Raw genomic sequence first — 22,047 nt, forward strand, 5'->3', positions numbered from 1 at the left:
TACCTAAGGGACATGAGTGCTAGTCACGAAGAAGTGCTATGGAATGAATGTAGCGCAGGAAACAGGGGTGATATTAACTATACTCTTTTCACTTTTACTTGACCCCAAACTGCCATCTTTATCTTTAATACTGAGCTGTGAAATTAACACAATAGGGTGCTAGTCACGAAGAAGTGCTATGGAATGGATGTACGGTAGGAAACTGGGGTGACATAACTATACTCTTTCCACTTTTACTTGGCCTAAAATTGTCATTCCCTCTCTCTCTCGAAGACTGAGTTGTGGATTATGGTGGTATATATAGTCGGTTTGTTTTCATCTCTCTCTTTCTTTTTCTTTCTTTCTTTCACTCTCTCTCTCTCTCTCTCTCTCTCTCTCTCTCTCTCTCTCTCTCTCTCTCTCTCTAACACTGAGTTGTCGACTATGGTGGTATTCGATCAGCCACAGTTATGAGGGAGGTATGAGTCTCCTTGGTTACTAGTCAAATAAAAAAAAAATCCAGTCAGACTACACATAATCAAGAGAGGTGAAAAATACTAGGGATCTGTCAGGTTAGAATAATATACTCTCTTCATTTCAACTTGGCCTAAAATTGTCATCTATCTATCTTGAATACTAAGTTGTAAAAATAGATAAAATAACGCTAGATTAAGGTGATAGTCACGAAGAAGTGCAATGGAATTAGTGTAGATCTGTGTTAGTGTCTCTATAAATACAGGTTAACACAAGAATTCGATAGTTTGCCATGCAGTGTTGTAGAGACGATGTAGTGTTCTAGTATTGCCTGTCCTCCTCTTTCCTTCTTTTCCCGCCCCTTCTTCTTCCTCCTCCTTTTTCCTCCCCTCCTTCTCCTGCTCCTCCTCTTTCCTTCTTCCTTGTCTTCCTCCATCTTTACTTCTCCTCTCCTCCTTCCCTCCCTTCCCCTTCTTTCATAACAACCCTTTTTGCTAGAGTAATTGTGACTAAGGGTTATCGCCCTCAGTACCCTATATTATACAATCTCTCTCTCTCTCTCTCTGCTGTAACCAACCGCTTCACGTCAAAGAGTCTGCCTCTCTGTCTCTGCTGTATCTACTCTAGCCGATCCAGTTCAAAGAGTTTGCCCCTCTCTCCACCTCTCTGCTGTATCTCGCCGCTCAGTTCAAAGAATCTGCCTTGAGTCAACTCGCCAGAAAACAGGACGAAATAAACAAAGAATTCCCCACACTTTGTAGGTTTCGTGTCCTAATATTAATTACGGCAAACTGCCTAAGGTAATTACCATTTTATATAATTTACCCGAGTGCAAATAGCTGCACTACGCCACGCAAAAACTAAATATATATCGGTACATGTAGAATAAATGTAAATAAATATATATGTAAAATAAATGAAAATAAATAAATAAATACCGGCATATATGATAAAAACACTTCATGCTAGTGAGATAAATAGGGGTTCCATTCACTCTATTATTATTATTATTATTATTGTTGTTGTGATGCCAGGCTCATGACACGTGAACCCAATGGCCTGTTGACGCAGCTGCCATTCTCCTGCGGTCACCATCCTCCTCTCAGGGGACGGAGTGGAAGGGACTTGCACACCCTAACCGAGTGGTGGAGCCGCCAAGATATATGAATACCACCACGTGAAGGCGTTCCTCTCCAGCACTTTAAGGTTAGCCCTAAATAATTTTTCTTTTAGGCAATGATTATTCTCAGAGTCCCCCTTTCTTACTCTTCCGTGGAAAAAAACAGTGCCATACCGTCTGTGGAGAGGAAAAAAGACGTACTTATCCCCCATCACCTCCGACACACACACACACACACATTAGCCAGGATAACAACACATGCCGGGTACGATTTGGTATGCAGAGGTACCTTAAACACACACAGCAAGTCTCCCCCCAACCCCCTGCACACCATTATAAGCCAGTTTAGTGAGTGCTTTGGTCAGAGCCTGTTGCAGTGACGCAGTTGCTTCACACCACCCACTCCCACACCCCACCTCGTCCCTTTACACCTCTCCCTCTCTTCTCCAGTCATCCCCTTCCATATTCCATCCCCTCCCTCTCTACCTCTCCTTCTCTCCCTCACTTCTCCAATCCCCATCCCCTTCCATCCTCCATCCCCTCCCTCTCTACATCTCCTTCTTAACCTCTCTTCTCCAATCCTCATCCCCTTCCATCTCTCCTTTCCCCTCTTTCCTTCCCTCCCTCTCCTCTTCCACAACTTTCTCCTCGTACCCTATCCCTTTCTCTCTTCCCCCATGTCTTCCCTCTCCTCTCTCCAATCCCAAATCCTCTCCCGCTCCAACTTTCCCATCTCCTCCCTCTCTATCTCTCCTCGTTTCCCCTCCTTCCGTCGCTCTCTCTCCACCTCTCCTCCCTCCTTCCCTCTCCACTCCCACTTCTCCCCTCTTCTCCCTCCCTCCCCACCTTTCCCCCCTCCCTCCCACCCCTTAAAGCAAGACATCACCCCACCTCCTCCTCCATCCCCAACAAGCCTTCATCTCTTTAACCTCTTCACCCCGAGATGGTCTTTACCTTAGTGACTTTATTAACCTATTCATCTCAGGTCGTCTTTATTTTAGTCTTTACCTCTTACACCTTAACGTGGCACAGATTTTCGTCCATTTCCGGTTTATTTCATGTTGGTTCCTGGATCAGTAGGAGAAAATACTACAACTCTGCATCATCTCCATAGCACTTCTCCGTGACTGGCACCGTAGTGTAAATCTCTTGTTCTAGCTAAGTATTGGAGAGAGAGAGAGAGAGAGAGAGAGAGAGAGAGAGAGAGAGAGAGAGAGAGAGAGAGAGAGAGAGAGACCAAGGATGTGGCAGGGGGATGAGGTGACTCATCTGAATGACGGTGGTGTCAGGAGGGAGGGCAGGCTGATGGCTAAGGGGAGGGTGAAACAGAGGCAATTTGTTTTCAGTCACCCCCTCCAAGATTAAGACGTCTGGCTATGAATCGATATACTTCATAATTTCTTGCCATGTTTACACAATCACAACAGTGTGTCCAGGCATCTCGAAATGAACGGATCTTGAATTTGGCTCTCGTATTGTTTTTGTTTTTTTCTTCGAAGGAGCGGTTTGCGGGGATCCTGGCCTTGGATTCCTTCTTCCTTGCATTAAGAAAAAAAATGTCTGCAGGTGTGTCAGTTTCCCCAATGAAAAGGATTTTACTAAACTCCTTTCACCATAGCTTGGCTCATAACTTCATCCTTTTGCAGCTTATTTCACGTAACTCGGACTAAAAGACAATAATATGGCACTACATCCTTCCCATAGCCCTTCTTCGTGACTAGCATCAGGTCTACCAATGAAAAGGATTTTACTAAACTCCTTTCACCATAACTTGGCTCATAATTTCATCCTTTTGCAGCTTATTTCACGTAGCTCAGACTGAAAGACAATACTAAGGCTCTACATCCTTCCCACAGCCCTTCTTCGTGACTAGCATCATAGTCTAGTACTTATCTATTACCACAATTCTGCATTCAAGATGGAAACGGCAATTTTGGGCCAAATTAAAGTGAAAAGAGTATCGTGAAATTAGCAAGGACAAATTGGGACACAGCTACTTAAGCGTCTTTCCATCTAAAGTCAAGTTTGCTGTATAACACTTCAGATAAGAGTGACACATTCTCTCCCTCCCTCTCTCTCTCTCTCTCTTTTTTTTTTTTTTTTTTTAACAATCTTACAGGCTTCTGGGTTTGGTTCCTTCTTCCCTGCATAAAAAATCTGGTGTATGGATAATTATCTTGTTTTACTTAATTTGTTTCTCCTCCCTCTATTCATACTAAAAAAAAAAATAGTTTCATCCTTGCTCTCTTCATCTGATTTTACTCAGCATGGAAAACCTTTTATTTATTTACTTATTTATTTATTTATTTTTTGCCCACAGACGTTGATCAAGGCGAATTCAACACCTTTAAGTTCAAAGTCTCTCCTAAATCGAAAAAAAAAACAAAAAAAATGTCAACTGCTTGTGTGATTAAAATAAAGAATAACAATCATACTTCCAGAACTAGTCTGTGCACTATCATGACAGGTAAAGAGTGTAACGACTTGTCAGCACATTCATTGTCACGATCTAAGCCGCAGGGGAGGAGGAAGAGGAGGAGGAAAAAAAAACAAAAACTACTAAGAATTCAATATCAATGGTAGGTATTAGCGCCGCAGTGGTGACATGTGACGGTATGCGAAAAGGACCGGAGGAGGATACTCAGGGAACACACTGTCTAGTCTATACCAAGAATACTGAAAAAAATAATAATAATAATTTTACTACGACGGCTGTTTGTTGCATTTTATTCTTGCTGTTTCAAGATGATTTTGTTAGGTCAGCAAGGTGATGATGCTGATGATAACGATAATGATGATAAGGATTGTTATTATTATTATTATTATTATTATTATTATTACTACTACTACTACTACTACCACCGCTACTACTACTACTTCGGTACTACTATCATCATCATCATCACTGTAGCTCTTTTCTTCATCCAAGCCCAAAAGATCACAGTAAAAATGACAGGATCATGAAGATAAAATGCGATTATAATTTATGAGGAGTAGACTGTAGCACCAGTCGAACAGGGCAGTACTCCCGAGGTGGATGGCAAGCTGGTGATAGGGAGAGCTGGAGCTCCCGTTTCACCAGCCCTGCCCTCAGGACTTGATCCTGACCATCTCCCTTTTCTGAACATTTTCAGTGCATTCATTTACACAGAGAGTAGGCCAGCATGCTCTCATAATACCTCTACCTTCAACTGTCTACACCACACTACATGCGCATAACATATCACACCTTTAATTCACATCTTTAGTAATGGCCGCTGCAATCTTACTATCAAATGAGGTGGTACCTCGGATTGCCACCACCGGCAGGGTAGGGCTGGCGGCACAGGGTCCTCCCGGTCGCAATCAAGCGACTGTTGCTATTTCCGGGAATGCTCGTCAGCGAAGAAGTGAAAATGCGGCCTTATTCTTTACCAACATCCGCGGCCTTACCACAAATTTAAACTCGGTTCATTTTTTCCTTCAGTCCATATCCCCTTTGGCCCTTTTCCTCACAGAACCACAAATCTCACCCTCTACCGATATATCTCCATTTTGTTTTCCCAGTTACCATCTCCTTACAAACTTCCGTAACAAGGGCAGCACCTGTTGTTATATCAAATCCCAATATGCAGTTGACACTATTTTAAACTTCACTTCATCCAGAGTTGATTACGCATTGTATAAACTGTCAAAACATTACCAAATATATTTGTGTAGTTTATCGCTCCCCCAGTGTCTCTTCAGAACCCAGTGTATTTGATTCCATATCCACTCAGTTGAGTAACCTTAACCTTGCCCTTAGCACCGAAATTACTATTTTGGGTGATTTTAACATACATAATGTTGAATGGTTATTGCAGTCTGCCAGGACTGACGACGCTGGTCTCGAGTGCGAGCTGTTTGTGGAATCGTTTAATCTCACCCAGTTGGTAAAGCAACCAACCAGAATACCTGATAATCCTGACCATAATGCCCATCTCTTGGATTTATTCTTGACAAATAATCCAGATCAATACAGGATAGAGGTACTGTCACCACTTGGATCCTCTGACCACAATCTCATCAAAGCCTCATTAGTTAACCCCCCCACACCTCCCCATTCTGAACCTGTCAGGGTGACCCGATGGCACTTTGACAGGGCAGACTGGGATGGATTTAGAAATTATCTTGCTGACATTCCATGGCAGTCTTTCTTCTCTAGTGATCCCAATTCTACCCAGCCCCACATTTGCGACTTAATACTAGCTGGTATGGATTTATTCATACCAAGTCAACAGTTCACTAAAAGATCGAACTCTCCAAAATGGTTTGATGGCAATTGTGCCAGAGCAACAGCCCAAAAGTCATTAGCATATAACTCTTACTTAAAATAAAAAACATCTGAGTCACTCTCTCAATTTAAAATTGCTAGAAATCATGCAAAAGCTGTAATAAATCTAGCTAAATCAAACTTTCTTCAAAAGCAAGCATCAAAACTACTTAACAACCCTAATGACAACAGAATATTCTGGTCAACTCTTACTTCTTTCAATAATAACTTTAACAAGTCATCTTCCAGTCCCCCACTAAAATCTTCAGATGGCAATATTACAAATGACCCGCGTGGGAAAGCAGATATTTTTGCCAGTGCATTTGCCAGAAACTCTACCATAAACGATACCAGCCAGAATGTCTCAGTACTAGAACTTGACTCTCCCAAAACTGCCCCACTTAAAATACAGACAAGATACCGGTACCAGTACGTCAAATCCATCCTAGACAATTTTCCTACCAACAAAGCTCCAGGCCCAGATGGAATTCCGCCAATTGTTTTGAAAAAGTGTTCCCCTGAACTTGCCTCTATTATAGCTAAATTATTCAGACTATGCATACGTACTTCTTTATTCCCAAATTCATGGAAAGAAGCCAATATCCACCCAATTCCGAAGAAAGGAAGTTCCTCTGACCCCTCTGATTACAGACCAACAGCTGACACATCTTCTCTTGGTAAGGTATTTGAAAAACTTTAATTAATAAGCATATTGTTAAACATCTTGAATCTAACAACTTAATTAGTGATAGACAATTTGGTTTGCGCCACGAAAGAGCCACCATTGACATACTCAATCTCTTAACTCATACCATCCATCAATCAATTGATCTACATGAAGAAACTCATGCAGTAGCTCTTGATATTTCTAAAGCTTTCGACAGAGTATGGCACCGTTCCCTGCTGTCCAAACTCCCTTGCTATGGACTAATGTCTTTTGTTCCTTTGATTTCTTCATATCTTAGTGACAGGAAAATAAGAGTAAAAGTAGATGATGTATATTCCAATTTCCACTCAATTAACGCCGGCGTGCCACAGGGGTCAGTTCTGGCGCCAACCCTATTCCTGGTTCATATTAATGATCTCTTATCTGTCACCCGCAATCCCATCCACTCATATGCAGATGACTCAACACTACATAGTTCATTCACACTCAGACACCCATTTACAAAGTCTAATATCTCTACCTCTCAACTCAGTACAGCCATCTCCATAAATCACGACCTATCTACGATCAGTGAATGGGGACAAAACAACCTTGTCTCTTTTAATGCTAGTAAAACTAAATATATACAATTTACTAATAGACAGATATTGCCAGATTCGTACGTTACTTTCAGTGCTACTAATATTCCCATCTCCAAAAGTATTGAAATTCTTGGCGTCTCACTTAACAGTGCCCTCAGCTGGACCTCTCATGTCAGATCACTTGCTAAAACTGCCTCAATAAAATTGGATTATTGTACAGAGTCCGTAACTTCTTTGCTGATGAGCAGTTAGCTATAATTTAAGAGAGTCATGTGCGCTCTCAGCTTGAATATTGCTCACCCTTGTGGAGTGGTTGTGTAGAGGTTGCATTAAGACAACTAGATAAAATTCAGAATAAAGCTGTTAGAATTATTAACAACCCTGCCATTACATATAAACTACCTCCCCTGCAAGTAAGATGGAATGTTGCCTCCCTTGCATTATTTTACAGGTATTTTTTTTGGCAAATGCTCAGACGAAGTTGCGTCCATGGTGCCACCTCTCCATGCCTTCTCTCGTGCTACACGGGCGTCTGGTAGCGCTCATGTCTGGCATGTCACTCAGCCATATTGCAGAACTTCTATCTATCTATCTATCTATAGCCCGACGCCCTAATCCCGCAAAGGGTGGCCGCAGACAAAACGCCTCCAAGTCACTCTGTCACCCACCATTTGACTCCCCTCCCCCCAACTCACCCCCCTCCCTCATATACCTCTCAACTCCATCCCTCCACCTCATCCTCGGTCTACCCCTCCCTCTCCCTCCCTCCACCTCACCTATATACACCCTCTTAGTCAGTCTTTCATTCTCCATTCTCTCCACATGTCCAAACCACCTCAGTGTATTTCTCCTAATCTTTTCAACCACATCCACATCTACCCCACAACGTTCCTTCACTTCTGCTTATCAGAATTCTTTCATTCCCCGAACCGCATCTCTCTGGAACTCGCTTCCCCAGAGTTGTTTCCCTCCAAATTTCAACCCACAGCTGTTCAAGTCCAACTGTTACAGATACTTTATGAATGGAGGACACCAGTAATCTGGTGTATGGATTATTTTTTTTTTAATTCATTTGTTTTTCCTTCCTCCGTTCTGTTATTAAAAAAAAAAAAAAAAGTCAAGAGTGACGTCAAAGGAATTATAATGCACTGATATCACTGGATTCACTGTTCGATGTTCAGTGGTGTGTGTGTGTGTGTGTGTGTGTGTGTGTGTGTGTGTGTGTGTGAGAGAGAGAGAGAGAGAGAGAGAGAGAGAGAGAGAGAGAGAGAGAGAGAGAGAGAGAGAGAATATTTATCAGTACAACACTTCTCACTATCTCACACTGTCGCCCTTCATATTAGATACATACATACACATACATACAGAAAGACATACATACATACATATACATACATACAACATTCATACTTAACTAAATACACGATTCACACAAATATATACCTACACACATACGGTACATACATAAATACAACATTCATACCACTAAAATACACGATTCACAAATACAAACATACATCCATACATACATACGGTACATACATACATTCATACATAAGGTACACACATACATACATAAATACATACATACAACATTTATATTTAGCTACAATAATAAGATTCACATTAACATATCCATACATATACCCGGTGTACGGTATACATAAAGTTTGCATACTAACGGTGCCCATACAAGATTAAAACAGAGAGGCCTGTTTAATGCTCTCTCTCTCTCTCTCTCTCTCTCTCTCCACGAGGCTAAACGAAAAACTGACAAAAATGCAGAACTATACGAAAGCAATAACGATATAAATACAGGGTCTCTCTCTCTCTCTCTCTCTCTCATAAAACTGACAAAAATCCAGGATCATACACGCGAGCATTAGCGGTTTATTCTCTCTCTCTCTCTCTCTCTCTCTCTCTCTCTCTCTCTCTCTCTCTCTCTCTCTCAGCAGCAGACAGTCCGGCGCCTCCCACTCCCATACCTCAGAGCGCCAAATTACACCTGAATTCCGCTATGATGCAACACACCGCATTCGAAGCTATACAGATTAGGTAGCACCTTTTCCTAAGCGATTCATTCTGCATACTTACACCTCATATTTCTCTCAGATGCTGTTTATACCCATTTTATTATCGATAAAGTTTGCACCATTATGTCAGTCTCTCTCTCTCTCTCTCTCTCTCTCACACACACACACACACACACACACACACACACACACACACACACACACACACACGTGCAAATTTTACACATACCCGGTAATTATATTTCATTTTATATTACATAACCCCCCATCTCTCTCTCTCTCTCTCTCTCTCTCTCTCTCTCTCTATTAATACATATATATCTCTCTCTAATGTGCTGAATTTTACACATAATTATATACCTCACTCTTCCATTTTATACTAGAGTTACAGAGCTCTCTCGCGCTCTCTCTCTCTAATGCGCAGAACTTTACACTTATATTTCTCACTATTCCATTTTATAATAGTTACAGAGCTCTCTCTCTTAATCAATCAATCAATCTATCCATCTATCTATCCCTGTCCGTCTCTCTCTCTCTCTCTCTCTCTCTCTCTCTCTCTCTCTCTCTCTCCTACTTTGTTCACTTCGTTGTAAAACTGCCATCTCACCACCTTCACTGCTAGGCTGTGATAGGAAATTAACACTAGACTACGGTGCTAGTCACGAAGAAGTGCTATGGAATCGTTCTTATTCTGCCACCGAGGTCTGTATTATCGTCGGTTAAGAAAGCTCCCTAACACCTTTTCCTAAGCAATTTATTTTGTTTATTACACCTTACTATCCTCTTCGTTGTTACCTAAATCTTTCTACTATCGCCATATTCTGAATAAATAACGTGAAAAAGGCTAGTAACGAGTCATAAAAAATAAATAAATCGCCAAAGAAGGGGAGTTAGGGAGCTTCCTTTACCCATGAGAATATAAGCCTTGGTGAAATTGTCTTAACAGATAATTATAATGGCAGACGAGTGATGCATGAGGTTCAAAAATAAATCGCTAGGGATGACGTGTTAGGGGGCTTCTTTAACGGACATGAATATAAGCCTTTGTGAAATAAATTGATTAATGTAATGCCAGAAATGGGTAATGCGTGAGGTTCAAAAATAAATCGCTATGGAAAAGGTGTTAAGGGGATTCTTTAACCGACCAAAATATGAGCCGTGGTGAAATTGATGAAAGTAATCCCAGAAGTGATGAATAAATAAAAATAAATCGCTAAGGAAGGGGTGTAATGGCACAAGAGTGATGGCGTGTGAGACTGCATGGATCTTTACGGCTGCCAGGCTGCATGAAGCGAATCAAGCGTTAAGCAAGAAAAATGATAAAAAAAAAAACGAAAGTCACTGTTTGATGACATGACTCGCACTTTGTTGATGGTGCTGATGCCTAAATTGGCCTTGTCCTCCCCTCCACTCCATCCCCTAACACGGCTAACCCTGAACCACTACGGAATATAAATTCTACACCAAACCTCACTCCTGACCAACGGTACTGGATAGGGAGTAAGTTTCTCTCTCTCTCTCTCTCTCTCTCTCTCTCTCTCTCTCTCTCAAAAAAAAGAGCCCCGCAACTATGCATTACCTCTCTGCCCACTGCTAAAGTCAAACAGCCAAATATAGCGGAAAAAAATATACCGGAAATGCTATACTACCGGGTATGTGTTCAAGAATTCGAAGTTTTTGCAGCGGACATTACTCTCTCTCTCTATCTCTCTCTCTCATGGGAGACACTTGCCGTGGACTGATTCAGGATGATGATGATGATGTAGCTACCTACACAAATTACCGCAGGTGGTTAATTATTTTCTTAATAATAATAATAATAATAATAAATAGCAGTAGTAGTAGTAGTAGTAGTAGTAGCAGTAGTAGTAGTAGTAGCAGTAGTAGTAGTAGTAATAGTAATAATAATAATAATAATAATAATAATAATAATCCTGTCATTACTGGTGGTGGTTTTATTGTCTTCTGCCACTGAACCAGGGGAAATGAGCTACAGACATTTCCTGCCAAATTAAGGACAATAAACAATAGGTAGTATAGGCTAATAAATATTCGGTTCATTGTGCCTCTTCCTTTATTATTTTTACGCATATTTAACCCTGACATTCTTTTTTATGTTATCTTTAATTTTCTAGTATAGTTTTCGACTCAATAACGTGTGTTGATAAAATGACGTCTATCTATCTATCTATAGCCCGACGCCCTAATCCCGCAAAGGGTGGCCGAAAATGACGTAAATATGCAAAATAAATGGCTAAGGAAGAGTGTTAAGAAGTCTCAAACCCATTTCATAATATGTAAAAATAAATCGCTAAGGAAGAGGTGCTAGAATACGACCATAATCGAAGGTAAGAAGGTTCCCTTGCACCTTTTCCCTACAGATTTTTTTTATACGGCTGGCTTTGTACGTTGTTTATGCACAATACGGTGATAAAATTATTTAAGTGACAGAGATGACGAAATGATAATAAACATAATAAATCGCCGAGGAAAAGGTGTTAGGGAGCTTCCTTAACCGATGAAAATACGGACCCCTTTCTTTGCCTACACTTCAAGTCAAGGAACGAGGGACAAAGTTCTGGTGGCGATATAATTTGTATCACATTAGTCTCTCGTATGTTATCAATATCGCTAAATATCGACATACGTTTCACCAGCAACATACAAGACGATGTGACGGTTCAAAGTGGCAAACTACATTTTGATATTCCCTCGTACGTTATCAATCTATTTTAAATATCGATGTAAGTTCCAACAATAACATACAAGACGACATTACGATTCAAAGAGGCAAAATACATCTTATTATTCTCTCGTACATTATCAATATCGTTCAAATATCGACTAAGTTTCACCAGTAACATACAATACGATATTACGATTCAGAGGCAAAATGCTTCTTATCTTTATATTCTCTCTTACGTTATCAATATCGTTCAAATATAGAAACGTTTCATCAGTAACAAGCAAAATGGAAATTTCAACAGGCAAAAATAAGTAGTTCAGAAAGTGGTACCAGGGAATCTGCAAACTCGAACACGATCAAAATCCCCTCCAAAATGGGGGCTTTGTCCAGGGTGTGAATACAGGTTAACTCCTTGGAGCGTTTGAATTGAGTTATACCAGAGTGGATTGGTAATGTGAGTTTAATAGTTACAAATGGACGTGTGCAGTTGGACACCACTTACGAAAGAGATTGTGAAAAAGAGTACAATTTTCATTTACTCTCGTGCGGGGTTTAAGGTGAAATTTTAAAGATAGCCTGCCGTAAGAGGAGGATAATTTATAGATAAATTATAGACATAGATCTATATTCTATCTATCTATCTATAGCCCGACGCCCTAATCCCGCAAAGGGTGGCCGCAGACAAAACGCCTCCAAGTCACTCTGTCACCCACCATTTGACTATCCTCCCCCCAAACTCACCCCCCCCTCCCTCATATACCTCTCAACTCCATCCCTCCACCTCATCCTCGGTCTACCCCTCCCTCTCCCTCCCTCCACCTCACCTACATACACCCTCTTAGTCAGTCTTTCATTCTCCATTCTCTCCACATGTCTAAACCACCTCAGTGCATTTCTCCTAATCTTCTCAACCACATCCACATCTACCCCACAACGTTCCTTCACTTCTTCATTCGTCAACCTGTCCCTCCACGTCACTCCACATGCTCCTCTCAAGTAACTCATTTCCACTGCTCTCACTCTTGACTTGTTCCCCTCTTGCAAGGTCCACGCCTCGCTTCCATACGTCAGGGTAGGGATCACAATACCATCATGCAGTGACTTCTTAACTTCCATACTCACCTCCCTATTTCTCATCACTGCTTTCAGTGTACCAACAACCTTCCTTCCCTGCTGTACCCTTTCAAGTACTTCATCCCCCAAAGTTCCATCCTTACTCATCACACTACCCAAGTACTTGAATGCACTCACATTCTCCATATCCTCACCATCCAACCTCACTGCACACTCTGTGACTTCATTCCTCTCAAACACCATAACTTTACTTTTGTTTACATTAACTTTCAGATTCCTATCTTTCCTATCTTTCACTCCCCTATTACTTCCCCTTTCACACTGCCTTACTTTCTTTACCTCCTTCCAAAACAATTTCTTACTCTCCCTCCATTTCACACTCAGATTCCTCCCAAACTCTTCATCCACTTTCTTCTTACTCTCCTTCACCACTCTCTTAACCTCCCTTCTCCTGCTCACATATACCTCTCTCTTCTCTCTCTCATCTTCTCCCCTACCTCCACTCGCCAACCATTCACCATATGCCTTCTTTTTTGTTCCACAGCTCGTTTCACCTCATCATTCCACCATGCTGTCCCTTGCACATCCTTGCATCTCCTCCTCACTCCACAAACCGCCTCACACGCTGCGCCTATCTCTTCCGTGAATATCTTACATACGTCTTCCACCCCTTCCATCTGCTCTAGCTCATACCTTCCCAATCTTTCTTCCACTATGCTCTTATACTGTCATTTTCTCACTACCTTGCAATTTCTCCACTCTTCTCACAGGAGCTGCTTCCTCCTGTCTTCCCCTTCGCCTCCTCAACCACTTTCTTTGCATCTTTACATTGGCCATCACTAAGTGATGGTCCGAGACTCCATTCCCCCACCCTCTTGCATCCAACACTTGTCTTCTCATTCGCTCATCCACACATACGTAGTCTATCATTGCCTTTCGTTCAACAAGTTCACCATCCATCCTCCTCATTACTCTCCATGTATACCGGTGGATCATCTTATGACGAAAGTAGGTGTTGGCTATTGCCAACCCCTTACAAGCACAGATGTCCACCAAAGCACTACCATTCCCATCTACTTCAGCTGGCACACCCCACTAACCAACCACTCCATCCACTCGTACATTCCCAACTTTGCCATTCATGTCTCCAATCAACAGCACTCTCTCGCTCCTCTCAAACTTGTCCATACATGCTTCTACTCTCGCCCAAAACTCATCTTTCACTCTTGCCACTCGATCCTCCGTTGGAGCATACACACATACAATCGCCCATGCTTGTACACCTACTTTCATCCTCACCCATACAATCCTTGCACCCACTGTTCCATACTCTCTTATATTCTCCTTCCACTTCTTGCTTATCATCAGGCATAGATACACAGTTTTATTTTGGAGAGAGAGAGAGAGAGAGAGAGAGAGAGAGAGAGAGAGAGAGAGAGAGAGACTGTCTTTATGTTTGAAAATCCGCTGTTGCTGAAGTAAATTTAAGGTAAGTCATAATTATCTTCACTTTGTCCTGTCTGTAATAGAGGAGGACTGTCGAGAGAGCTGCCTTTTCATATTCACATCATGCTTTAATATATTATTATGACAAACTCCAAACGCTACTGTAAGGCAAGTTATAATCATCTTCACTTTGTTCTGTCTTGGGTGAAGAACTGGCGAGAAAGCTGTCTTTTCACCTTCACAATCGTCTGACTCTAGCATATATATATATATATATATATATATAATTAATTTTAATGTGTCGACTCTTGGCAAAGACTTCAGGGCCTATTCCAAGGCCCAGTAGTCCTCCTACACACCTTCACATACCACTACTTCGGTGCTAGGGCTGTCTCATACAGGACTGGTGTACTGGTATTATTTCTGACAGACCCCAAACGATTTTATCTAACTGGTCACAGGAAACCATGTGTAAATTCCATCACTTGTCTACCCTCTTATGATGGCGTCAAGTATTGTATCAGCCTACTGTATTTTTGCTGGCATCAGACACAAATACAGTACACCAGACCAACTCTCTGTACCAGTATTGTGATCGAGTCAGTTTCAATGTACGGTACCCTCGATATAAATAAATAAATAAAACAAAATCGGCATCCTTTCAGTGAGATTCTTACGGTATTGGATTATAATGGGTATCGTGGGTTTTTGTGAATTAAACAGGCATGCCAGCACTATCGACTGAACAAGAGACGAAGCATTTCACATCTTATCCGACCCCAGCGTGCCGATACTTTTTTTTTTTAAATCGAGGATACGTGCCTATGCATCTATTTGTGTGTGTGTGTGTGTGTGTGTGTGTGTGTGTGTGTGTGTGTGTGTGTGTGTGTGCCTAATTGCTTAATTTTTCTGATCTAATTGTAAATTTACATGAATGAGTCATGCTCGTACTGTCCCGCGTTTTGAACCCATTTTTATCATACATACCTTTGAATTTATGAATCGTTTTGGAACACATTTCAATCGGTGGTGCATTCCACTGATCAAATGTTTTATTTGGGAAACTGAATTTCCTTATGTCTTTATCATATCTCTTTTCGTACACTTTTTTTTAAAGTCCTCTTGCTGTTGCTTCCCCATAGGTTATATACTCATCTGTGTCATTTTCTCTTTTCCTGTGATGCATTTATGTAACAAAATCATGTCTCCTATTCCTTCTCTCCTGTACTGTTGGTAGGTTTAATTTTTCTAGTCTTTCTTCATAGCTTAGATCCCTTAAGCTTGGTGCCCATCTTGTAGCGGCCATTTGTACTTTTTCAGTCTTATAAATGTGTTTCTTGAGATGTGGATTCCAGACTACTGATGCATACTCCAGCGCTGGTGTAAAGAATGACATGATTATCTTCCTCAGCATGTCTTCATTTATATATGGGAATGCTACACTCATATTAGTAAGCAATGTGTACGGTACATGTTCCGTCCTTACTCACTGATGTGCTCATCCAGAGATAGTCTGTTACTGATAATCATTCCTAGGACCTTCTCCTTTTTTTGTTACGTGTTGATTTTTTTTGTTACGTGTTGATAATTAAAATTAGGTCTGTGTGTGTGTGTGTGTGTGTGTGTGTGTGTGTGTGTGTGAAAAATATATCACGTACGTTACCCAAAATATCGAATGCCAGATGATATTTGGATCTAGACAGGCATTGAGGGCAATGTTACACACACACACACACACACACACACACACACACACCAAACTCAAGGGGTTAATTAATATGAGCCAAATCATAACTTCCTAACACTTGTGTCCTGTCTATAAGGGTGGATGATTTATACTTGCGAGTTTTCTTTTAAACCGTTCGAAAGTACAGTAATGAATTTATTACTGTCCGTTTTTAATGAATGTTTGAATGTACGGTATCATCTCACTAAAGCTGACCTAAGACACAATCCTCTAACACCACATACTGCATAAATCATGAAGGATTTGATATGCTGGGAAAAGCTGTGGGAATACCAATAGAAGAAGAAATATATAGCACTGGCATAGACATGCAAAAATCTGGAAGAGTGTCAAGATGAACAATGAGATAAAGCCAGACACAACAGATGGACAGATAAACTGAAAGTGTCAAGATGATCAATGAGATCCAAACAAAGACACATGGATAGATAAACTGTAAGTGTCAAGATGAACAATGAGATTCAGACAGATAGAACATTCATGTAAAACAGCATGTGCAAGTCTATACGGCTACTACATATTATCTTGCTCTTGGAGATTCTTGACTTACACTGCTATGGGTGGTTGGGAAAAAAAATAATAAAATAAAATAATGGGATATATGTTTAACTGGCAAACACACAGAAATTACACTTCAATGCGTTCCCTGTCCTTCATACACGAACCTTCAACTTCCCTTTATCATATTAGTTTCCTTGGTTGATGTTGATTTACCCAAAAGGAACTATCAACTATGCAGTAACACAAGCCAAGAGAATGTTAAATTATTTAGTATATGGTACAGTATATTATATCTTGAATAATACTTGGTACTTGTACCCCTAAAAACAGGACCCCCCGTGGCCTGCAGGCTTTTGTGTTAAGTGCCACTTTGCTACACTCTTAGTACATGTTCAGAACCAGCCATAATGGCCATTTGATTACGTGGGTGCTTGTAATAAGACCTTTCGTATGTCTGCATGTTTGCACCTTACCAGGCCATTCCACTAACATGTACGGTACAGTCAACCAATAAAGTATCAGGCATCTTACTGCATGGATCAATCTGAAGCACGGATGAAGCATTGTGATATAAATGGGGCATTCTGTGATTATACGTGCAAATATTGTCCTTGGTAATTATTAGGACTCAAAATCGCATAAATCGTCACATACTGTAGTATATTTTTGGAGGCAACATGTTCAACAGACTCAGGTGTGTCTGCAAAACTAGCTCGTTTTCACAACTATCGATCCCTAGGGATGTGATACTTTTTTGGCTGACTGTACAGACTAACAACACAAACATTGCCAATATAAGACTGATTCACATGCACTGTTCTCATTTATGATTCATACTGGGCTAGCATGACGAGTCAAGTTTGGCTATTGGATATAAACTCACCTTGCCTAAAGGGCTGGTCCAACAATGGACCACGTAGCCTAACACACAGATCAATACTGATATACTTTAGACATAATTAAAATAATAATGAAGAAATGAAAGTACTGCACTGGAAAAATCGAATAAGACTGAACTCCAGAGAATTTATATAAAAAAAAACAAAAAAAACTACAGCATCAGTTAGACATTAGAAACTATAGTACGTCCTCATTACAATATACCATAAATAACCTGCGAGTATTTTATACAATTTCTTGTGTACTATTCAACAATAAAATGTTGAATAATTCCTTACAGTTCCAGTGCTACTTGGCTTCAAACAATAAAGTTCTAGTGCTACATACAAAGCTGATTAGCCTGTTTTCCTAAATTTACAGTTGTAAGTGTAGCTATGAAGAAAGACAATATTCTAGATCACATCCCTGTGTGTCAGTAGAATGGAAGAGAGGAGGGAGACTGAGGATGAGGTGGAGGTGGAGGTGTGAGTTGGAGGGAGGTAAGCTTGATGGATGATGACAGGGTGACATGGATATGACCTGTTTATGACCACACCGTCTCAGACTGAAACATCTGGCACAATATATATATATGTATACTGACAGATAAACTGATCCCTGACTTAAAATGAGGACTGCCTGTAAAAACAAAGATAAATCATTTTATCAACACTCACATGCTTTGAAGGCGGCACTCTCATCACCCGCAGCTCTCAAATTATCCACAATGACATCGTAGACGACACCCGAGGAGTTGATGGTTCCAAAGATGATGCCATTGCAAAGGAAGGATGCAAATGCCACCAGCCACGCCCTGCACCCTCTGTCAGGCGGGGTGAACGCCAGGACATGGGCTGGGACATCGTAATTCTCCATCGCAACTTTCTCTGCCAGGCTTGGGTCCATTGCGCAGGCACCATCTGGCATTCCCTGGACTATGTGGCCGTTCTCCATGCCTGCTGTTTCTTCTGCGGGTCTGATCTCTGTATTATCCGGCCTATTGGATTCTTTGGTCTCTCTCGGAGCAAGGACAATGGCTCCTGCCCCACCTTCATCTTCCATTAAACCTTTTTTAGCTTCCCCCGTCACTGCCATTTTAGATTATATTAACTTGGAACCTTCTTTCCCTCGTTCTGTAACTTGTAATCACGTTTCCTGTCCAGCCGATAACTATATTAACTTATGAACACTTATCCCCCTCAGTTTTATAAATCTGACGATATTTACTTTGAATAACTTTTCCTCCACGTTCTATAACTTGAACTAAACACTTTCTTCCCCACGTTTTATAATTTTCCTACAGTATCTTGCTATTACAATGCACTGAACTGCTCATATGGTTGAACTATACAGTATTCACATACAGAAAAGTAGCTTCTTGGGGCTATGCAACAGCTTACATCTGTCCAGAACCCTCTTTCATTATTATATGCCACCATAAGTTGAGTACGGTACTGTACTTGTAATTCTGCAGTGTCATATAGTTCTCTATCTAAATATCTCTAGCTCTTATGGCTGCTATAACACACTAGCTTCATATCACAGTTACCAAATCCAGCTGAAGCATTGGCACTATAAATTTTAGTGATACTTTATTCGCTGAAGTATTCAGAGCTTTGGATGCTCAGACACGTAGGCTATATGATCAATTTCACACATTTAATGATATACACAAAGCTTTCTTAATAAAGCACTAGTCATTTGTTATCATTCCTTTCCTTTTTATAGCTGTTACTGTGAATCATCGATTTAAGTCTTACATTCTTAAATATTTTCAAGTCGTAATAATAATTCTCCAAAATATACCCACATCAGCTTGGCTGAAGCTTTGATGTCACAAAGCAAGTACCATGAACACACTTACTCCTGAATGCACAATCTAGGTCCTCCTTACGGAAACAACACATTAGCTACCAGGATGGCAGCAACTAGGTTGCTGTATAGGCTCATATGATGTCTGTATGAACATAAACTGCAATGGCCGCACAGTAAATGTTTTTTTCACTTAAAACTATGGTAGCTAAACTTCAACCACGTTACCAATACTGATGATGTCTGTTATGACTATACAGTACCGTACTATGCATTGGCTGCAACTGATCTTCACTTACAAACAGCTACATATCATCCATATTAATGTGCACGTGAAGATAAGCACTGACTAGTACATCACCAAGACTGGTCGAGACAACACAGAAGCCTGGCTTGAAGACACTCGCTGTGATGAGAGGGTTCCTTACTGCCTCACAGTGAGCTGCAATACATACAGATACAATGCTGTAAGCTACTTATGTATGGACTAAGTATATAAATGACAAGAAACAGCAAAATTCCACTTTTCACTGATTGTGACAGATGGACAGGGCACAATTCATTCCTTGAAAATTATACAGCATTTTGAGAAAATGAAAGACATCTCCAGGATTAGGGACCTAGATTAATGCCTCGGCACTGGGAAGAAAGACAACTAGCCATGGCTTCCTTGCACATTACACTGTTGCTGTTGTGGCCACAGATAAAGGTATGAAAAGCACAGAAACAAGAAAATAAAAGGCACAGAAATAAGACAGCATTTGGGAGTAAAGTCAGATTTCTAGACCCATTGCTATATTCTTCTCTGTACTCACAAAATGTTTGTAGCTGGTGGAATGTAGTCATGGGTATAAAAATCTGAACCTCCTTCCATCCCAAATGCTCTCTTGTTTCTGTGCTTGTTACATGTCTTAATTCTGCACTTTTTTCATCTCTACATCTTAACAACCATTTTGGAATAATTTTTTTCTAGTGTACGATCTTTGTATGGAAGCCAGCTACCACATGATATATATTACTTGCACATCAACCCATCCACGATATATATTACTAGCACATCAACCTGTCTCCGGACACATTCCCTTAGCACCAACACCGACCTACTTTTCCTACCACATCAACCTGTCCACATGATATATATTACTAGCACATCAACCTGCCTCTGGATACATTCCCTTAGCACCAACACCAACCTACTTTTCCCCTAAGGATCTGTTCCTGCCTTGAAAAAATTTCCCCCATGAACCTATTATGATCCTAGGACCTATTTCCCCCCTCAGACCTATCCTGCTCTCACGGCCTATTTCTCCCCTTGGATTTATTTTCATCCATTAACCTACTTTGTTAAGCAACGTTGGGTCTGGTTAGTACTTGGATGGGTGACCGCCTGGGAACACCAGATGCTGTTGGCATCCCTACGTGTCAAGTGGGGTTGGTGGAGGATTAGTGCCCCTCCCTGTAAAACAATTAACTCTAAGCCCTTGGCCACCCCGTCTGGGATACATGGCGTCTGGCAATGAATGAATGAATGAATGAACCTACTTTGTTTCTTGGAATTGCTGAATTTTTCCTCCCAAACCTGTTTTTCTATGGACTGCATGTTATTTTGAATGTTTAATCATCTTATGGTCTCACTTTTACAACTGTACAGTATCAGTAGGAGTGGTAGCACTCACTGTGTATGGATGACCAAGGTTCCAATGGCATAATGTATGGTACCAAATAGCTATACGTAAGGAGCTGGGACCTACACACAAAGATGCTTGCAAAGTCCAGCTTATGCACATGAACTAAAATGCCTTTGCTGTTTAGGTGCAAAGGTACTCACAAAGGCAAAGGTACTCAAAAGCCTTGCTGCCTTCAAAGGAGGGAATTCTTACCGTACGTAAAAAATGCTACATCAACATGGGTCCAAATATCAATTGGAGATACAATTACAGATGACTTTATTGGTGAATTAGGAGAGAGAATTTTCATACATCAGGCTATCAATAACTAGCTCCATACTGACCCCATGTTCATATAACCATTTGTATGTATAATTCCCTCGCCTCTCAGTTCCTAATGTTATACTCCTTCCTCCCACAACACACTGTATATTCCATTCTCCACTTCAATAAAATGGATGCTTTAATCCCTTAAATCTGAACATGTATTTTACTGGCTTATTCTCTGCTACTTCCAGACAATTTTACTGTTTGGAAAAGATCTTTTGCACTGACTGTTCATCAAAGCTAAAGTCCTAAGATAGGAAGAATAATCCAAATACAGTAACCTGATAGTTACATTATCATAGCAGTGAGTTAGAAAGGTCATCTGCAGCTACTATACCTGTAAAACAATCAAGAGAGAGAATGCCATCAATTCCCAACAGCTGGTTGGCCCTCCAGTACCAATCCCCCCTCCCTCTAACTACATCCTAGCTCTGCCCTGGCTGCTAATTTCTATTCTGGGTACCATTTTTATCTTGGAAAGTCTACTTTATGTTAGTTTTTTTTTTTTTTTTTTTTTAGTACCAGATTAGTTTATAAATTAGGTTAGGTTAGTTCAGAGTACAAAAAAAAAGAAGAAAATACTATCTCATCCTGGAAGAAGTCAGTGTGTTGTGCAATACCGGTGTAACAAAATGAAAATCCATTCTTTGTCTAAGGAATTTGCATACTGTACAGTATTTCCATAATCAAAGAACCCCAACGGCCCTATAATATTTTCCAAACAATGTACAGTACACTGTGTAGGATATGTCACCAATTATGA

At 40.7% G+C, this 22,047-nt stretch overlaps 1 protein-coding gene across 1 annotated transcript in view; it reads right to left on the bottom strand.

Annotated features, from left to right (window-relative positions):
* LOC145395688 (monocarboxylate transporter 10-like) overlaps window positions 1-18,573 on the bottom strand; it is an 81,731-nt gene extending 63,158 nt beyond the window's left edge. Inside the window, exon 1 of the mRNA XM_080269240.1 lies at window positions 18,156-18,573. Within this exon, the coding sequence (XP_080125366.1) occupies window positions 18,156-18,573 (418 nt within the window). The remainder of the gene's footprint in view (window positions 1-18,155) is intronic.
* Between the last annotated feature and the right edge of the window lie 3,474 nt (window positions 18,574-22,047).

The sequence above is a fragment of the Coenobita brevimanus genome, chromosome 4 (genome assembly GCF_032717465.1).
Source record: "Coenobita brevimanus isolate Jiangsu-jjx chromosome 4, ASM3271746v2, whole genome shotgun sequence".
Taxonomy (NCBI): domain Eukaryota; kingdom Metazoa; phylum Arthropoda; class Malacostraca; order Decapoda; family Coenobitidae; genus Coenobita; species Coenobita brevimanus.